This window comes from Bufo bufo, chromosome 5, assembly GCF_905171765.1.
Source record: "Bufo bufo chromosome 5, aBufBuf1.1, whole genome shotgun sequence".
Lineage (NCBI taxonomy): Eukaryota > Metazoa > Chordata > Amphibia > Anura > Bufonidae > Bufo > Bufo bufo.
This window is the reverse complement of record NC_053393.1, coordinates 311,439,793-311,457,935: the sequence shown is the minus strand read 5'-3', so window position 1 is coordinate 311,457,935 and position 18,143 is coordinate 311,439,793. Positions and strand designations below refer to the sequence as shown.

The 18,143-nt window shown below is 42.5% G+C and overlaps 1 protein-coding gene and 1 long non-coding RNA gene across 3 annotated transcripts in view; one reads left to right on the top strand and one right to left on the bottom strand.

Moving 5' to 3' along the window:
- The window catches only part of AHRR (aryl-hydrocarbon receptor repressor), a 462,245-nt gene that overhangs the window by 430,835 nt on the left and 13,267 nt on the right, over window positions 1-18,143 (top strand). The window contains exon 8 of the mRNA XM_040432935.1: window positions 648-847. Within this exon, the coding sequence (XP_040288869.1) occupies window positions 648-847 (200 nt within the window). The remainder of the gene's footprint in view (window positions 1-647; window positions 848-18,143) is intronic.
- Window positions 669-18,143, bottom strand: part of LOC121001743 — a 29,169-nt gene continuing 11,694 nt past the window's right edge. Inside the window, exon 3 of one of the 2 annotated variants that reach the window (XR_005779125.1) lies at window positions 669-774. This is a non-coding gene — a long non-coding RNA (uncharacterized LOC121001743). The remainder of the gene's footprint in view (window positions 775-18,143) is intronic. The other variant, XR_005779126.1, reaches the window with a different exon arrangement.

Here is an 18,143-nt window from a genome sequence, read left to right as displayed (position 1 = left end):
ACTGATGATTTGCTGACTAATTTACACTACTCTTTGACACATATTAAGAAATAAGTTCCCAGTGCCATCCATTGACCGATGCCATTGTGTTGAGATTTTTAATGTTGTTCACTTCACCTGGTTTTAATGTTATGGGTTATCTGTGTTTATAATGTCTATCGGGTATGGGACATTTTACGATGTTATAAATTCAGAAATATATAGCGTAATTGCTTTATTCAATTTCTAAATTCCATTAATGGGAAGCAAAAATTCTTAGGGAGAGATTTATCAAAACTGGCAAAAAGCAAAACGGGCTTAGTTGCCCATAGTGACGAATCAGATTCTACCTTATATTTTTCGGATCTCCTTAGGAAAATGAAAAGTGAAATCTCTTTGGTTACTATGGGAAACTAAGCCAGTTTTTCTTCACACCAGTTTTGAAAAATCTCTGCCTTAATTTTAATGGATGAGTGAGAATAATGCAATACCCCCATCTACTGGTCAAGTGAGGTAAAGGGAGGTAAAAGAGAGAGAGAGAGAGAAAGAGAGAGAGAGCAACGTATGAAAACGTCAGTAATACATGAAGCAAACAGTGAGGTTTGTATGAAGTTCCACTTCCTTTTGTTAATAACCTCTTTCATGGTAATATCTTTTATGTGGTGCAGACAATGCAGTTTGAAGGTAAACTGAAGTTCCTCTTTGGCCAGAAAAATAAGGCATCTCCAGGAACAAGTGTTCCACCACAGATGGCGTTGTTCTGCATAGCGGTACCACTTCTGCTTCCTCCAGTCACTGAGATGAAAATGAAGAGCGTGCTTGTGAGAACACAGAAAAAACCTGCTGCGCCTTCCAACACTGAAAACACGTAAATCACATTTTTATCTAATATATTATTAAACTATTATTTTGTCCACCATTTTTAATAAGCACAGATTTTTTCCTGCTTTTCTTATGATTATTATGATGGTCTTCGCATGGTTCACAATTTGAAGGAATGATCCAGGTTCTAGTTCAAATATATCATATTTTTTGTATAATGAAAAGTAATGCAGTTTTCCAAAATCTTTGTATATCAATTCCTCATTGTGTTTAAGATCTTTCATTACCGTCAATAAATGGAACCCTAATCCAGAGGACAAGAGCTGATCTGGCCATGTGATAACCACACTGGTACATGGCTTATTACAACAGAGAACTCTCACCAGGACACTGCTGGTGTGATCAACACAAGTCCAGGACCAGGGGCGCCCTTAGCTTACATGGCGTTCTGTCCGAGAAGTCTTTGGGTCCCCGCACACACCTCCTCAACCATTATAGGGTACTGAATACACTAAATTACTCATATCAAATTTAAACTGTAACCTAATTTTATGGAGAAAAGAAGGCAAAACTCATTTCATAATAGGATAGTATATGCTATAAATATCCGATAGGTGCAGGTGACACCTAATTTTAAAGAATGGGGCCCCCAAGTGAATAGATAGCAAATCACACATTGGTAGCCACCCCTGTGCGACTATTTTCAGAAGTCTAAAAGCAGTAAATAAAAGAGGACGCCATGCATGCAAAGTGAGCTATAGCTGTGCCATACCAAGCTCATTACATAAACACAGAACCAGAACCAAGCCCATTACATAAATAAAATGCCAGAAGCAAGCCCATTTCATAAATACAGCACCAGAACCAAGCTTATTACAGTTAGTAATAATATTAGGACATCGACACAATTCTAAAAAATTTGCCTCTATACACCACCACAATGGATTTGAAATAAAACAAACAAGATGTGCTTTACCTGCAGACTGTCAGCTTTAATTTGAGGTCATTTACATCCAAATCAGGTGAACGGTGTAGGAATTATAACAGTTTGAATATGTGCCTCCCACTTGTTAAGGAACCAAAAGTAATGGGACAGAATAATAATCATAAATCAAACTTTCACTTTTTAATACTTGCTTGCAAATCCTTTGCAGTCAATTACAGCCTGAAGTCTGGAATGCATAGACATCACCAGACGCTGGGTTTCATCCCTGGTTATGCTCTGCCAGGCCTCTACTCCATCTGCACTGTGAAGCGCCGTCCAATGAGTTCTGAAGCATTTGGCTGAATATGAGCAGATAATATTGCCCGAAACACTTCAGACTTCATCCTGCTGCTTTTGTCAGCAGTCACATCATCTATAAATACAAGAGAACCAGTTCCATTTCCAGCCATACATGCCCACACCATGACACTACCACCACCATGCTTCACTGATGAGGTGGTATGCTTAGGATCATGAGCAGTACCTTTCCTTCTCCATACTCTTCTCTTCCCATTACTCTGGTACAAGTTGATCTTGGTCTTATCTGTCCATAGGATGTTGTTCCAGAACTGTGAAGGCTTTTTTAGATGTCGTTTGGCAAACTCTAATCTGGCCTTTCTGTTTTTGAGGCTCACCAATGGTTTACATCTTGTGGTGAACCCTCTGTATTCACTCTGGTGAAGTCTTCTCTTGATTGTTGATTTTGACACACATACACCTACCTCCTGGAGAGTGTTCTTGATCTGGCCAACTGTTGTGAAGGGTGTTTTCTTCACCAGGGAAAGAATTCTTCGGTCATCCACCACAGTTGTTTCCCGTGGTCTTCCAGGTCTTTTGGTGTTGCTGAGCTCACCGGTGCGTTCCTTCTTTTTAAAAATGTCCCAAACAGTTGTTTTGGCCACGCCAAATGTTTTTGCTATCTCTCTGATGGGTTTGTTTTGTTTTTTCAGCCTAATTATGGCTGGCTTCACTGATAGTGACAGCTCTTTGGATCTCATCTTGAGAGTTGACAGCAACAGATTCTAAATGCAAATAGCACACTTGAAATGAACTCTGAACCTTTTATCTGCTCATTGTAATTGGGATAATGAGGGAATAACACACATCTGGCCATGGAACAGCTGAGAAGCCAGTTGTCCCATTACTTTTGGTTCCTTAACAAGTGGGAGGCACATGTGCAAACTGTTGTAATTCCTACACCGTTCACCTGATTTGGATGTAAATACCCTCAAATTAAAGCTGACAGTCTGCAGTTAAAGTACATCTTGTTCGTTTCATTTCAAATCCATTGTGGTGGTGTATAGAGCCAAAAATTTAACAATTGTGTCGATGTCCCAATATTTATGGACCTGACTGTATACATACAGCACCAGAACCAAGCTCATCATATAAATACAGCACCAGAATTAAGCTCATTACATAAGTACAACACCAGAACCAAAGACATTACACAAATACAGCACCAGAACCAAGCTCATTACATAAGTACAACACCAGAACCAAAGCCATTACACAAATAGAGCACCAGAATCAAGGTCATTACATAAGTACAACACCAGAACCAAAGCCAGAACATAAATACAGCACCAGAACCAAGTTTATTACATGAATACAGCACCAGAACTAAGGAGGTCATTTATTAGGCCGGCGTTTTAGACGCCGGTCTTAAGAACCTGTATATCTGTCAGTGGATCCGCCGAAGTTCTGAAGAGGCACCAGACTCTACATAACTTTGGCACATCCAGCTCCAGTCTAAGGCCTCATGCACACGACAGTTGTTTTTCTCAGCCTCCATTCCGTTTTTTTGGCGAATAGGATGGGGACCCATTTATTTCAATGGGTCAGCAAAAAAATGATGATAGTTTATCCGTTTGTGTTCCGCGTCCGTTGTCCGTGTTTCCCTTAAGCAAAAAAAATTGTGCATGTCCTACTTTTTTCACAATTGCGGACAAGGATAGGCATTTATTACAAGGGATCTGTGGGAAAAAACAGATCCTCCCACAAAAACGTATGCCGCATTAGTTTTTTTTGGCATACGCACAATTTGCGGACGCAAAAAACAACTGTTGTGTGCATGAGGCCTAAATGTAAGCCAGCCTCCCAGCTGTCTTACCTTTAGGCTCAATTCACACCTGAGCGTTCTGAAAGGAGCGCTCTGTATGCGCGATTGTACGGACGTTTACAAGCGCGCATACAGAGACAAGTGTGCACACAGTGTCGCGCGTTCCCGAAAGTCTATGTACGGGAACGCGCGACAAGCGCCCAAAAAAACGCTCCTGTACTTGTGTGAGCGTCGGGCGTTTTACAGCGCGATCGTACGCGCTGTAAAACGCCCAGGTGAGAACCATTCCCATAGGGAAGCATTGGTTTCTCCTTGTTGAGCGTTTTACAGCGCGTAGGAACGCGCTGTAAAACGCTCAGGTGTGAATTGAGCCTTAGACCATTTTCCTTGCCTAAAACAGGAATAGAAAATGATGAATGAGACGGGCCTGCTGGCCCGTCCCCTTCCCTGCCCACATGACACCCTCTATTTTAGACCTGGCGTGAGCGGGGAAAAGTCTAGCCATTGCACCACAATCTGTGCCAAAAATACGCCTAATATAGACATATTTCTGGATAATAACTGAGCCCCTAAGTTAATTACATAAATGCAGCACCAGAAGCAAGCTCATCACATAAATACAGCACAGCACCAGAACCACGCTTATTACATGAATACAGCATCAGAACCAAGCTCTTTACATAAATACAGCACCAGAAGCAAGTGAGGCCGTACTGGGGCGTCAGCTGAGGGGAGGCCGACATGATAGGGTTTGGATGGAGGGGGCCGGCAGTGTAAGGGTTAAGGAGTTTGAAAGTATGGGGGGCGGAGAGTAGGTATGGGTGGGCTTATAGGTTAGGTTATAAGAGGGGGTGGTAACCGGCGCCATTTTAGAGCAGTTAGCTATAGTGTACAACTCACATCATGCAGGCAGTTGAGGTGCTTATTCAGCAGTTGCAGGCAGCGGCGGAGGCTCGGGGACCCGAATGGCTGCAGGAGCAGGTATCCGGCTTGCTTCAGGGGGCGGTGGTGAGTACAGCCAGCTCACCGCCACGTACAAGACGGCATCAGAAGCAAGCTCTTTACATAAATACAGCACCAGAAGCATGCCTATTACATAAGTACAGCACCAATGCCATGCATGGTACATACTGTATACTGTATATAGCACCAGTTTAGAAACAGCTCAGTAAAAAAGTGTGTGAAACTACAACTCCCTGTATAACCTGATGAGTTGTAAAGATATGCTGGGAGTTGATGTGCTACCACCCATCATTGCTCTGTATACTATACGAGAGGCTACAGCATTTATCAGAAGCAGTCAATAGCAGAATAAACATTTGCATTTAGTGACATAGGCTACTTTCACACTTGAGGCAGAGTGATCCGGCAAGCAGTTCCGTGGCCGGAACTGCCTGCCGGATCCAGCAAAACGTATGCCAACTGATGGCATTAGTAAGGGCTCTTTCACACTTGCGTTCTTGTCTTCCGGCATAGAGTTCCGTCGTCGGGGCTCTATGCCGGAAGAATCCTGATCAGGATTATCCTAATGCATTCTGAATGGAGAGAAATCCGTTCAGGATGCATCAGGATGTCTTCAGTTCCGGTACGGAACGTTTGTTGGCCGGAGAAAATACCGCAGCATGCTGCGCTTTTTGCTCCGGCCAAAAATCCGGAACACTTGCCGCAAGGCCGGATCCGGAATTAATGCCCATTGAAAGGCATTGATCCGGATCCGGCCTTAAGCTAAACGTCGTTTCGGCGCATTGCCGGAGCCGACATTTAGCTTTTTCAGAGTGGTTACCATGGCTGCCGGGACGCTAAAGTCCTGGCAGCCATGGTAAAGTGTAGTGGGGAGCGGGGAGCAGTGTACTTACCGTCCGTGCGGCTCCCCGGGCGCTCCAGAGTGACGTCAGGGCGCCCCAAGCGCATGGATCATGTGATCACATGGATCACGTCATCCATGCGCATGGGGCGCTCTGACGTCATTCTGGAGCGCCCCGGGAGCCGCACGGACTGTAAGTATACCGCTCCCCCGCTCCCCGCTCCTACTATGGCAACCAGGACTTTAATAGCGTCCTGGGTGCCATAGTAACACTGAACGCATTTGGAAGACGGTTCCGTCTTCAAATGCTTTCAGTACACTTGCGTTTTTCCGGATCCGGCGTGTAATTCCGGCAAGTGGAGTACACGCCGGATCCGGACAACGCAAGTGTGAAAGAGGCCTTAGACTGATCAGGATCCTGATCAGTCTTAAAAATGCCTGATCAGTCCAAAAAATGCATTGAAATGCCGGATCCGCCTTTCCAGTGTCATCCGGCAAAACGCATTTATTTTTTTCACCTTTTTTTCGGTCTGCACATGGATCCGGCATTCAGGCAAGTCTTCAGTTTTTTTTGCTGGAGATAAAACCGTAGCATGCTACGGTTTTCTCTTTTGCCTGATCAGTTAAAATGACTGAACTGAAGATATCCTTATGCATCCTGAACGGATTGCTCTCCATTCAGAATGCATGGGGATATGCCTGATCAGTTCTTTTCCAGTATAGAGCCCTTTTGACGGAACTCAGTGAACTCAGAAAAACCCTAGTGTGAAAGTACCCTTAGGCTGGTTTCACATCACATTTTATGCCTCCATTCAACGTATACCTTAAAAAAACGCAGCACACCCCGTTCTTGTATCCTGCAGAGGCCAGTAAAAAAAACAAAAAAAAAACATATGGTTGGTCAATTGGCAATGCAATGGTATATGGCATCAGTCTGAGGCATCCGTTTAACCACCTCAGCCCCCAGTGCTTAAACACCCTGAAAGACCAGGCCACTTTTTACACTTCTGACCTACACTACTTTCACCGTTTATTGCTCGGTCATGCAACTTACCACCCAAATGAATTTTACCTCCTTTTCTACTCACTAATAGAGCTTTCATTTGGTGGTATTTCATTGCTGCTGACATTTTTACTTTTTTTGTTATTAATTGAAATTTAACGATTTTTTTGCAAAAAAATGACATTTTTCACTTTCAGTTGTAAAATTTTGCAAAAAAAACTACATCCATATATAAATGTTGCTCTAAATTTATTGTTCTACATGTCTTTGATAAAAAAAAAATGTTTGGGTAAAAAAAAAATGCTTTGGGTAAAAGTTATAGCGTTTACAAACTATGGTACAAAAATGTGAATTTCCGCTTTTTGAAGCAGCTCTGACTTTCTGAGCACCTGTCATGTTTCCTGAGGTTCTACAATGGCCAGACAGTACAAACACCCCACAAATGACCCCATTTCGGAAAGTACACACCCTAAGGTATTCGCTGATGGGCATAGTGAGTTCATAGAACTTTTTATTTTTTGTCACAAGTTAGCGGAAAATGATGATTTATTTTTTTTTTTTTTCATACAAAGTCTCATATTCCACTAACTTGTGACAAAAAATAAAAACTTCCATGAACTAACTATGCCCATCAGCGAATACCTTGGGGTCTCTTCTTTCCAAAATGGGGTCACTTGTGGGGTAGTTATACTGCCCTGGCATTCTAGGGGCCCAAATGTGTGGTAAGGAGTTTGAAATCAAATTCTGTAAAAAATGACCTGTGAAATCCGAAAGGTGCTCTTTGGAATATGGGCCCCTTTGCCCACCTAGGCTGCAAAAAAGTGTCACACATCTGGTATCTTTGTATTCAGGAGAAGTTGAGGAATGTGTTTTGGGGTGTCTTTTTACATATACCCATGCTGGGTGAGATAAATATCTTGGTCAAATGCCAACTTTGTATAAAAAAATGGGAAAAGTTGTCTTTTGCCAAGATATTTCTCTCACCCAGCATGGGTATATGTAAAATGACACCCCAAAACACATTCCCCAACTTCTCCTGAGTACGGAGATACCAGATGTGTGACACTTTTTTGCAGCCTAGGTGGGCAAAGGGGCCCATATTCCAAAGAGCACCTTTCGGATTTCACAGGTCATTTTTTACAGAATTTGATTTCAAACTCCTTACCACACATTTGGGCCCCTAGAATGCCAGGGCAGTATAACTACCCCACAAGTGACCCCATTTTGGAAAGAAGAGACCCCAAGGTATTCGCTGATGGGCATAGTGAGTTCATGGAAGTTTTTATTTTTTGTCACAAGTTAGTGGAATATGAGACTTTGTATGAAAAAAAAAAAAAAAAATCTGCATTTTCCACTAACTTGTGACAAAAAATAAAAATTTCTAGGAACTCGCCATGCCCCTCACGGAATACCTTGGGGTGTCTTCTTTCCAAAATGGGGTCACTTGTGGGGTAGTTATACTGCCCTGGCATTTTCCAGGGGCCCTAATGTGTGGTAAGTAGGTAAATGACCTGTGAAATCCTAAAGGTGCTCTTTGGAATATGGGCCCCTTTGCCCACCTAGGCTGCAAAAAAGTGTCACACATGTGGTATCGCCGTATTCAGGAGAAGTTGGGGAATGTGTTTTGGGGTGTCATTTTACATATACCCATGCTGGGTGAGAGAAATATCTTGGCAAAAGACAACTTTTCCCATTTTTTTATACAAAGTTGGCATTTGACCAAGATATTTCTCTCACCCAGCATGGGTATATGTAAAATGACACCCCAAAACACATTCCCCAACTTCTCCTGAGTACGGCGATACCAGATGTGTGACACTTTTTTGCAGCCTAGATGCGCAAAGGTGCCCAAAGTCCTTTTAGGAGGGCATTTTTAGACATTTGGATACCAGACTTCTTCTCACGCTTTGGGGCCCCTAGAATGCCAGGGCAGTATAAATACCCCACATGTGACCCCATTTTGGAAAGAAGACACCCCAAGGTATTCAATGAGGGGCATGGCGAGTTCATAGAAATTTTTTTTTTTTGGCACAAGTTAGCGGAAATTGATATTTTTAATTTTTTTCTCACAAAGTCTCCTGTTCCGCTAACTTGGGACAAAAATTTCAATCTTTCATGGACTCAATATGCCCCTCACGGAATACCTGGGGGTGTCTTCTTTCTGAAATGGGGTCACATGTGGGGTATTTATACTGCCCTGGCATTCTAGGGGCCCTAAAGCGTGAGAAGAAGTCTGGAATATAAATGTCTAAAAAAATTTACGCATTTGGATTCCGTGAGGGGTATGGTGAGTTCATGTGAGATTTTATTTTTTGACACAAGTTAGTGGAATATGAGACTTTGTAAGAAAAAAAAAAATAATTCCGCTAACTTGGGCCAAAAAAATGTCTGAATGGAGCCTTACAGGGGGGTGATCAATGACAGGGGGGGTGATCAATGACAGGGGGGGGTGATCAATGACAGGGGGGTGATCAATGACAGGGGGGTGATCAATGACAGGGGGGGTGATCAATGACAGGGGGGGTGATCAATGACAGGGGGGTGATCAGGGAGTCTATATGGGGTGATCACCACAGTCATTAATCACCCCCCCTGGAAGGCTCCAGGGAGACGCCTGTATGTGTTTTGCAGATCCGATCCATCTATCAGTGGATCCGTAAAAATCATGCGGACATCTGAATGGAGCTTTACAGGGGGTTGATCAATGACAGGGGTGTAATCAATGACAGGGGGGTGATCAGGGAGTCTATATGGGGTGATAACCACAGTCATTGATCACGCCCCTGTAAGGCTTCATTCAGACGTCCGGATGCGTTTTGCGGATCCGATCCATCTATCAGTGCATCCGTAAAAATCATGCGGACATCTGAATGGAGCTTTACAGGGGGGTAATCAATGACAGGGGGGTGATCAGGGAGTCTATATGGGGTGATAACCACAGTCATTGATCATGTCCCTGTAAGGCTTCATTCAGACGTCCGGATGCGTTTTGCGGATCCGATCCATCTATCAGTGGATCCGTAAAAATCATGCGGACGTCTGAATGGAGCTTTACAGGGGGGTAATCAATGACAGGGGTGTAATCAATGACAGGGGGGTGATCAGGGAGTCTATATGGGGTGATAACCACAGTCATTGATCATGGATTCCGTGAGGGGTATGGTGAGTTCATGTGAGATTTTATTTTTTGACACAAGTTAGTGGAATATGAGACTTTGTAAGAAAAAAAAAAATAATTCCGCTAACTTGGGCCAAAAAAATGTCTGAATGGAGCCTTACAGGGGGGTGATCAATGACAGGGGGGGTGATCAATGACAGGGGGGGGTGATCAATGACAGGGGGGTGATCAATGACAGGGGGGTGATCAATGACAGGGGGGGTGATCAATGACAGGGGGGGTGATCAATGACAGGGGGGTGATCAGGGAGTCTATATGGGGTGATCACCACAGTCATTAATCACCCCCCCTGGAAGGCTCCAGGGAGACGCCTGTATGTGTTTTGCAGATCCGATCCATCTATCAGTGGATCCGTAAAAATCATGCGGACATCTGAATGGAGCTTTACAGGGGGGTAATCAATGACAGGGGGGTGATCAGGGAGTCTATATGGGGTGATAACCACAGTCATTGATCATGCCCCTGTAAGGCTTCATTCAGACGTCCGGATGCGTTTTGCGGATCCGATCCATCTATCAGTGGATCCGTAAAAATCATGCGGACGTCTGAATGGAGCTTTACAGGGGGGTAATCAATGACAGGGGTGTAATCAATGACAGGGGGGTGATCAGGGAGTCTATATGGGGTGATAACCACAGTCATTGATCATGCCCCTGTAAGGCTTCATTCAGACGTCCGGATGCGTTTTGCGGATCCGATCCATCTATCAGTGCATCCGTAAAAATCATGCGGACATCTGAATGGAGCTTTACAGGGGGGTAATCAATGACAGGGGGGTGATCAGGGAGTCTATATGGGGTGATAACCACAGTCATTGATCATGCCCCTGTAAGGCTTCATTCAGACGTCCGGATGCGTTTTGCGGATCCGATCCATCTATCAGTGGATCCGTAAAAATCATGCGGACGTCTGAATGGAGCTTTACAGGGGGGTAATCAATGACAGGGGTGTAATCAATGACAGGGGGGTGATCAGGGAGTCTATATGGGGTGATAACCACAGTCATTGATCATGCCCCTGTAAGGTTTCATTCAGACGTCCGGATGCGTTTTGCGGATCCGATCCATCTATCAGTGCATCCGTAAAAATCATGCGGACATCTGAATGGAGCTTTACAGGGGGGTAATCAATGACAGGGGGGTGATCAGGGAGTCTATATGGGGTGATAACCACAGTCATTGATCATGCCCCTGTAAGGCTTCATTCAGACGTCCGGATGCGTTTTGCGGATCCGATCCATCTATCAGTGGATCCGTAAAAATCATGCGGACATCTGAATGGAGCTTTACAGGGGGTTGATCAATGACAGGGGTGTAATCAATGACAGGGGGGTGATCAGGGAGTCTATATGGGGTGATAACCACAGTCATTGATCATGCCCCTGTAAGGCTTCATTCAGACGTCCGGATGCGTTTTGCGGATCCGATCCATCTATCAGTGCATCCGTAAAAATCATGCGGACATCTGAATGGAGCTTTACAGGGGGGTAATCAATGACAGGGGGGTGATCAGGGAGTCTATATGGGGTGATAACCACAGTCATTGATCATGTCCCTGTAAGGCTTCATTCAGACGTCCGGATGCGTTTTGCGGATCCGATCCATCTATCAGTGGATCCGTAAAAATCATGCGGACGTCTGAATGGAGCTTTACAGGGGGGTAATCAATGACAGGGGTGTAATCAATGACAGGGGGGTGATCAGGGAGTCTATATGGGGTGATAACCACAGTCATTGATCATGCCCCTGTAAGGTTTCATTCAGACGTCCGGATGCGTTTTGCGGATCCGATCATCTATCAGTGCATCCGTAAAAATCATGCGGACATCTGAATGGAGCTTTACAGGGGGGTAATCAATGACAGGGGGGTGATCATGGAGTCTATATGGGGTGATAACCACAGTCATTGATCATGCCCCTGTAAGGCTTCATTCAGACGTCCGGATGCGTTTTGCGGATCCGATCCATCTATCAGTGGATCCGTAAAAATCATGCGGACGTCTTATGGAGCTTTACAGGGGGTTGATCAATGACAGGGGGGTAATCAATGACAGGGGGGTGATCAGGGAGTCTATATGGGGTGATCAGGGGTGATCAGGGGCTAATAAGGGGTTATAAGTGACGGGGGGGGTGTAGTGTAGTGTAGTGGTGCTTGGTGGGACTTTACTGAGCTACCTGTGTCCTCTGGTGGTCGATCCAAACAAAGGGGACCACCAGAGGACCAGGTAGCAGGTATATTAGACGCTGTTATCAAAACAGCGTCTAATATACCTGTTAGGGGTTAAAAAAAACACATCTCCAGCCTGCCAGCGAACGATCGCCGCTGGCAGGCTGGAGATCAACTCTCTTACCTTCCGTTCCTGTGAGAGCGCGCGCCTGTGTGCGCGCGTTCACAGGAAATCTCGCGTCTCGCGAGATGACGCATATATGCGTGACTGTGCGCAGGGCTGCCACCTCCGGAACGCGATCCTGCGTTAGGCGGTCCGGAGGTGGTTAAAGTATCCATTTTTTGTATACGTTAAAGAGGTCCCCGGGGAAAGATAAAAATGAAAATACTGAAAAAAACATTTTATTATAAATAAACTCTTAAATGTCTTTATTATTCACAATGGCTCCTTTAGTCTAGGGAACAATCAGTCAGGTAGCTAAAATTGTGTCTCTTAGATTTATAGTCATAAAATCCGTCCTTCTGGTGACACTGCAGGATGGCCGATGTGAGAAAGCAGAGCACAGAGCCCTATGTAAAGTCTGCTGGTCTCAGCACTGTGAAGCTGTATATTATGTGCAGATGACAGCTGAGATAACTGCTCCGCTGTGTCCCTGTGCTTCAGAAAGGAGTTTCCTCATCCCGTACTCGGAGACAGCCGTGAGAAGGCGCTAGGGACAGCAATTGGAAAAACCTGATTGGGAAAAAAAACTGAAAAAAATGATTTATAAGTGCAGGGAAAGGATAGGGAGGAATCATTTCACAGCATCTTAGTGCAGGGAGAGACATCAGAAGGCGCTAGGGACATTGATAGGAAAGCAAATTACAAGTTCAGGTAAAGATTATTTGGGGATCCAAATAGCCATTATACAGCTCTATCATTCCAGCAATTTCGTCTTGGGGTGCAAGTGCTATGTTGAAAAGCCTTTAGTGGTTTATATCTTTTTAACCCCTTAAGGACCGGGCTCATTTGAACCTTCAGGACCAGGCCATTTTTTGCAAATCTGACCAGTGTCAATTTATGTGGTGATAACTTTAAAATGCTTTGACTTATCCAGGCCATTCTGAGATTGTTTTTTCGTCACATATTGTACTTCATGAAACTGGTAAAATGGATTTAAAAAAAATTCATTTTCATTTATAAAAAATTACTAAATTTGCCAAAAATTTGGAAAAATTTGCAAATTTCCAAGTTTTAATTTCTCTACTTCTATAATACATATTAATACCTACAAAATAGTTATTACTTTACATTTCCCATATGTCTACTTCATGTTAGGATCATTTTGAGAATGACATTTTATTTTTTGGGGACGTTACAAGGCTTAGAAGTTTAGAAGTAAATCTTGAAATTTCTCAGAAATTTTCAAAAACCAACTTTTTAAGGACCAGTTCAGGTCTGAAGTCACTTTGTGAAGCTTACATGATAGAAACCACCCAAAAATGAATGACCCCATTCTAGAAACTACACCCTTCAAGGTATTCAAAACTCATTTTACAAATGTCGTTAACCCTTTAGGTGTTCCACAAGAATTAATGGAAAATAGAGATACAATTTCAAAATTTCACTTTTTTGGCAGATTTTCCATTTTAATATTTTTTTTCCAGTTACAAAGCAAGGGTTAACAGCCAAACAAAACTCAATATTAATGACCCTGATTCTGTAGTTTACAAAAACACCCCATATGTGGTCGTAAACTGCTGTACGGGCACACGGCAGGGAGCAGAAGGAAAGGAATGCCATATGGTTTTTTGAAGGCAGATTTTGCTGGACTGTTTTTTTTGACACCATGTCCCATTTGAAGCCCCCCTGATGCACCCCTAGAGTAGAAAATCCAAAAAAGTGACCCCATCTAAGAAACTACACCCCTCAAGGTATTCAAAACTGATTTTACAAACGTCGTTAACCCTTTAGGTGTTCCACAAGAATTAATGGAAAATAGAGATACAATTTCAAAATTTCACTTTTTTGGCAGATTTTCCATTTTAATATTTTTTTTACAGTTACAAAGCAAGGGTTAACAGCCAAACAGAACTCAATATTTATTACCCTGATTCTGAAGTTTACAGAAACACCCCATATGTGGTCGTAAACTGCTGTACGGGCACAAGGCAGGGCGCAGAAGCAAAGGAATGCCATACGGTTTTTGGAAGGCAGTTTTTTTTTACACCATGTCTCATTTGAAGCCCCCCTGATGCACCCCTAGAGTAGAAACTCCAAAATAGTGACCCCATTTTAGAAACTACGGGATAGGGTGGAAGTTTTGTTGGTACTAGTTTAGGGTACATATGATTTTTGGTTGCTCTATATTACACTTTTTGTGAGGCAAGGTAACAAGAAATAGCTTTTTTTTTTTGTTATTTACAACATTCATCTGACAGGTTAGATCATGTGGTATTTTTATAGAGCAGGTTGTCATGGACGCGGAGATACCTAATATGTATACAATTTTTTTTATTTATGTAAGTTTTACACAATGATTTCATTTTTGAAACAAAAAAAAATCATGTTTTAGTGTCTCCATAGTCTGAAAGCCATAGTTTTTTCAGTTTTTGGGCAATTATCTTAGGTAGGTTTTCATTTTTTGCGTGATGATATCACTATTTTGGGGGTGCATATGACTTTTTGATCGCTTGCTATTACACTTTTTGTGATGTAAGGTGACAAAAAATTGTTTATTTAGCTCAGTTTTTATTTTTTACGGTGTTCATCTAAGGGGTTAGGTCATGTGATATTTTTATACGGATGCAGCGATACCAAATATGTATCTCCATATGTCTCCATATTCTGAGAGCCATAGTTTTTTCAGTTTTTGGGCGATTATCTTAGGTAGGGTCTCATTTTTTGAGGGATGAAATAACAGTTTGATTGGCACTATTTTGGGGTGCATATGACTTTTTGATCGCTTGCTATTACACTTTTTGTGATGTAAGGTGACAAAAAATTGTTTATTTAGCACAGTTTTTATTTTTAATTTTTTATGGTGTTCACCTGAGGGGTTAGGTCAGGTGATATTTTTATAGAGCCGGTCGATACGGACGCGGCGATACCTAATATGTATACTTTTTTTTATTTATGTAAGTTTTACACAATGATTTCATTTTTGAAACAAAAAAAATAATGTTTTAGTGTTTCCATAGTCTAAGAGCCATAGTTTTTCCGTTTTTGGGCGATTATCCTGGGTAGGGTACTATTTTTGTGGGCTGAGATGACGGTTTGATTGGCACTATTTTGGGGTGCATATGACTTTTTGATCGCTTGCTATTACACTTTTTGTGATGTAAGGTGACAAAAAATGGTTTATTTAGCACAGTTTTTATTTTAAATTTTTTATGGTGTTCATCTGAGGGGTTTGGTCATGTGATATTTTTATAGAGCCGGTTGATACGGACGCAGCGATACCTAATAATATGTATACTTTTTTTTATTTATGTAAGTTTTACACAATAATATCATTTTTGAAACAAAAAAAAAATCATGTTTTAGTGTCTCCATATTCTGAGAGCCATAGTTTTTTGGCGATTATCTTAGGTAGGGTCTCATTTTTTGCGGGATGAGATGACGGTTTGATTGGCACTATTTTGGGTTGCATATGACTTTTTGATCGCTTGCTATTACACTTTTTGTGATGTAAGATGACAAAAAATGGCTTTTTTTACACCGTTTTTATTTTTATTTTTTTACGGTGTTCACCTGAGGGGTTAGGTCATGTGATATTTTTATAGAGCCGGTCGATACGAACGCGGCAATACCTAATATGTATACTTTCTTTTTATTTATGTAAGTTTTACACAATGATTTCATTTTTGAAACAAAAAAAAATCATGTTTTAGTGTTTCCATAGTCTTAGGGCTCTTTCACACTTGCATTCTTGTTATCCGGCATAGAGTTCCGTCGTCGGGGCTCTATGCCGGAAGAATCCTGATCAGGATTATCCTAATGCATTCTGAATGGAGAGAAATCCGTTCAGGATGCATCAGGATGCATCAGGATGTCTTCAGTTCCGGAACGGAACGTTTTTTGGCCGGAGAAAATACCGCAGGCTGCGCTTTTTGCTCCGGCCAAAAATCCGGAACACTTGCCGCAAGGCCGGATCCGGAATTAATGCCCATTGAAAGGCATTGATCCGGATCCGGCCTTAAGCTAAACGTCATTTCGGCGCATTGCCGGAGCCGACATTTAGCTTTTTCAGAGTGGTTACCATGGCTGCCGGGACGCTAAAGTCCTGACAGCCATGGTAAAGTGTAGCGGGGAGCAGTATACTTACCGTCCGTGCGGCTCCCCGGGCGCTCCAGAGTGACGTCAGGGCGCCCCAAGCGCATGGATCATGTGATCACATGGATCACGTCATCCATGCGCATGGGGCGCTCTGACGTCATTCTGGAGCGCCCCGGGAGCCGCACGGACTGTAAGTATACCGCTCCCCCGCTCCCCGCTCCTACTATGGCAACCAGGACTTTAATAGCGTCCTGGGTGCCATAGTAACACTGAAAGCATTTGGAAGACGGTTCCGTCTTCAAATGCTTTCAGTACACTTGCGTTTTTCCGGATCCGGAGTGTAATTCCGGCAAGTGGAGTACACGCCGGATCCGGACAACGCAAGTGTGAAAGAGGCCTAAGAGCCATAGTTTGTTCAGTTTTTGGGCGATTATTCTGGGTAGGGTACGATTTTTGCGGGATGAGATGAGGGTGTGATTGGCACTATTTTGGGGTGCATATGACTTTTTGATCGCTTGCTATTACACTTTTTGTGATGTAAGGTGACAAAAAATTGTTTATTTAGCACAGTTTTTATTTTAAATTTTTTACGGTGTTCACCTGAGGGGTTAGGTCATGTGATATTTTTATAGAGCCGGTCGATACGGACGCGGCGATACCTAATATGTATACTTTTTTATATTATTTAAGTTTTACACAATAACAGCATTTTTAAAACAAAAAAAATTATGTTTTAGTGTCTCCATATTCTGAGCCATAGTTTTTTTTTGGGGGGGCGATTGTCTCAGGTAGGGGCTCATTTTTTGCAGGATGAGGTGACGGTTAGATTGGTACTATTTTGGTGGGCAAACGCCTTTTTGATCGCTTGCTGTTGTACTTTTTGTGATGTAAGGTGACAAAAAAAATTGTTTATTTAGCACAGTTTTTATTTTTTAAATTTTTCGGTGTTCATCTGAGGGGTTAGGTCATGTGATATGTTTATAGAGCTGGTCGATACGGATGCAACGATACCTAATATGTCTATATGTCTTTTCCCTATTTTTTTTACTTTATTTTTTTTACTTGAAACTTTTACATTTTTTTGTAAAACTTAAATTTTATTAACTTTTTTTTTTCATAGAAACATAGAAACATAGAATGTGTCGGCAGATAAGAACCATTTGGCCCATCTAGTCTGCCCAATATACTGAATACTATGGATAGCCCCCGGCCCTATCTTATATGAAGGATGGCCTTATGCCTATCCCATGCATGCTTAAACCCCTTCACTGTATTTGCAGCTACCACTTCTGCAGGAAGGCTATTCCATGCATCCACTACTCTCTCAGTAAAGTAATACTTCCTTATATTACTTTTAAACCTTTGCCCCTCTAATTTAAAACTGTGTCCTCTTGTGGTAGTTTTTCTTCTTTTAAATATGCTCTCTTCCTTTACCGAGTTGATTCCCTTTATGTATTTAAATGTTTCTATCATATCCCCTCTGTCTCTTCTTTCTTCCAAGCTATACATATTAAGGTCCTTTAACCTTTCCTGGTAAGTTTTATCCTGCAATCCATGTACTAGTTTAGTAGCTCTTCTCTGAACTCTCTCTAGAGTATCTATATCCTTCTGGAGATATGGCCTCCAGTACTGCGCACAATACTCCAAGTGAGGTCTCACCAGTGTTCTGTACAGCGGCATAAGCACTTCACTCTTTCTACTGCTTATACCTCTCCCTATACATCCAAGCATTCTGCTGGCATTTCGTGCTGCTCTATTACATTGTCTTCCCACATTTAAATCTTCTGAAATAATTACTCCTAAATCCCTTTCCTCAGATACTGAGGTCAGGACTGTGTCAAATATTCTATATTCTGCCCTTGGGTTTTTACGCCCCAGGTGCATTA